The 1898-nt window shown below is 51.3% G+C and overlaps 1 protein-coding gene across 1 annotated transcript; it reads left to right on the forward strand.

Moving 5' to 3' along the window:
- Nucleotides 1-5: 5 nt before the first annotated feature.
- LOC125527777 (tryptamine benzoyltransferase 1-like) lies at nucleotides 6-1019 on the forward strand (the record flags this gene model as incomplete). The annotated part of the gene is made up of 1 exon (XM_048692292.1): nucleotides 6-1019. A coding segment is annotated over one exon (864 nt), but the record flags the coding sequence as incomplete, so codon positions are not given.
- Between the last annotated feature and the right edge of the window lie 879 nt (nucleotides 1020-1898).

Consider the following 1898-nt stretch of genomic DNA (forward strand, 5'->3'; position numbering starts at 1 on the left):
TCGGCATAAGCTGCCACCACCATACCGCCGATGGCCACTCCATGAGCATGTTCTTCACCGCGTGGGCCACAGCGGTCCGCGAGGGGAAGGACTTTACCATGCCGACCCCATTCCTCGACCGTGAGAAAACCGTGGTGCCCCGAAGCACGCCAACGCCGGTTTTCGACCATCGGTCGCTGGAGTTCATGTGTGGAGATAGAAACGCCGCCTACATCGTCGTCCCCATGCACAGGATCAAGAACCTCAAGGTGCACTTTACGGCCGAGTTTGTGGTCGACCTCAAAGGCCGTGTCGGCGCCCGCTGCAGCACGTTCCAGTGCCTGCTCGCGCACGTCTGGAAGAAGATGACGGAGGCTCGGGATCTGAAACCGGAGGAGTTCACCAAGGTGAGGATGGCTGTGAACTGCCGGGGCAGGGCCAACCCTCCTGTGTCTATGAACTTCTTCGGGAACATGGTGTTATGGGCGTTCCCAAGGCTTCTGGCCGGGGATCTCATGAGCTCGAGCTACGGCAGCGTGGTCGGCGCCATCCGCGACGCCGTGGCACGCATCGACGGCGAGTATGTGCAGTCCTTTGTGGACTTCGGCGAAGTGGCTGACACCAACGGAGAGGAGCTCTTCGCGACGGCTGCCGCTCCCGGCTCCATGTTGTGCCCGGACGCAGAGGTGGATAGCTGGCTGGGGTTCAGCTTCCATCAGCTTGATTTTGGCACCGGGGCGCCGGCCGCTTTCCTGCCGCCGGACTTGCCTTTCGAGGGGCTCATGTTATTCGTGCCGTCACGCGAGGCGAACGGCGGCGTCGACCTCTTCACGTCCATCGCGGAGGACCACGTTGCGGCGTTCGAGCAGATCTGCTACTCCTTGGATTGATTGACCCAACCACGGCCATGTTCGCATCGTTATGTGCTTCCAGTTTTTCTACAACTATATTATGAATTCAAATATGGATGAATTATTTGATAGGGTTTTGCACTGTATACTTGTATAGCTATCCCATATTGGAAAATGATTAGAATTATCCGGCCGATTCTACGCCTCACGTCCGCCGCAACGAGAGCAAACCACGTGCCGTACAGTCCCTCGCACCGCAAGTCTTGAGATTTTGCAATATTCTTCATGTTTCTGAAACATGAGGAATGTTGCAGTGGCAGTACGACGGTGCGACGATGCAGCAGAAATTTCTACAACATAACCTCTATTGCAAAAATAGAAGTTTGCAACATTACCTCTGTTGCAAAAAAAAAAACCAAGAAAACCTTTGGGTCAGCAGGGAGAAAACCCCAAAACCCCATCCGTCTCCCCTAGACAACACGTGTTCCCTGTGGGGTCCATCCATATCTCTCTTCTCAACCTTATCTCTTCAACGACCTCATTCCTCCACTCGTTTTTTTTTCCTTTTTTGCTACCGCAATCGGCCATCATCTGCAAACAATGGCGTTGTTTGCAAGCGTGGGCAGACTTCACAAGTCCATCCACCGGCCATGATAACGACCGTGAGCGACGCACCTAGAACATCGATGCTGCGAGTGGCATCATCTCCTTCATTTCATGGTCTCTGTTTCGCAAATAAATTTCTGCAACATAAACTCTGTTACAAAAAAATCAGGGACATGTCCCATGTTGCAAACGATTCTGCAATCAGTGTTTAAAGTTTTTGCAACGAGACCTCTGGTGCAAATAAAACAGTACAGGCTCGTGTCGTGTGATCTTTAAAATTCTGCAGCAAGATCTCTGTTGCAAAAAAATTCTGAAGCAAGATCCCTGTTGCAAAAAATGAAAAAATACAGACACAGGTGATCTTTAAATTTCTGCGACAAGATCTCTGTTGCGAAAAAATTCTGCAATAAGGTCTCTGTTGCAAAAAAAAAAAAAACAGGCTCGGGTGATTGCAACAAGCAG

The sequence above is a fragment of the Triticum urartu genome, unplaced genomic scaffold (genome assembly GCF_003073215.2).
Source record: "Triticum urartu cultivar G1812 unplaced genomic scaffold, Tu2.1 TuUngrouped_contig_4405, whole genome shotgun sequence".
In the NCBI taxonomy this organism is placed as follows: Eukaryota; Viridiplantae; Streptophyta; class Magnoliopsida; order Poales; family Poaceae; genus Triticum; species Triticum urartu.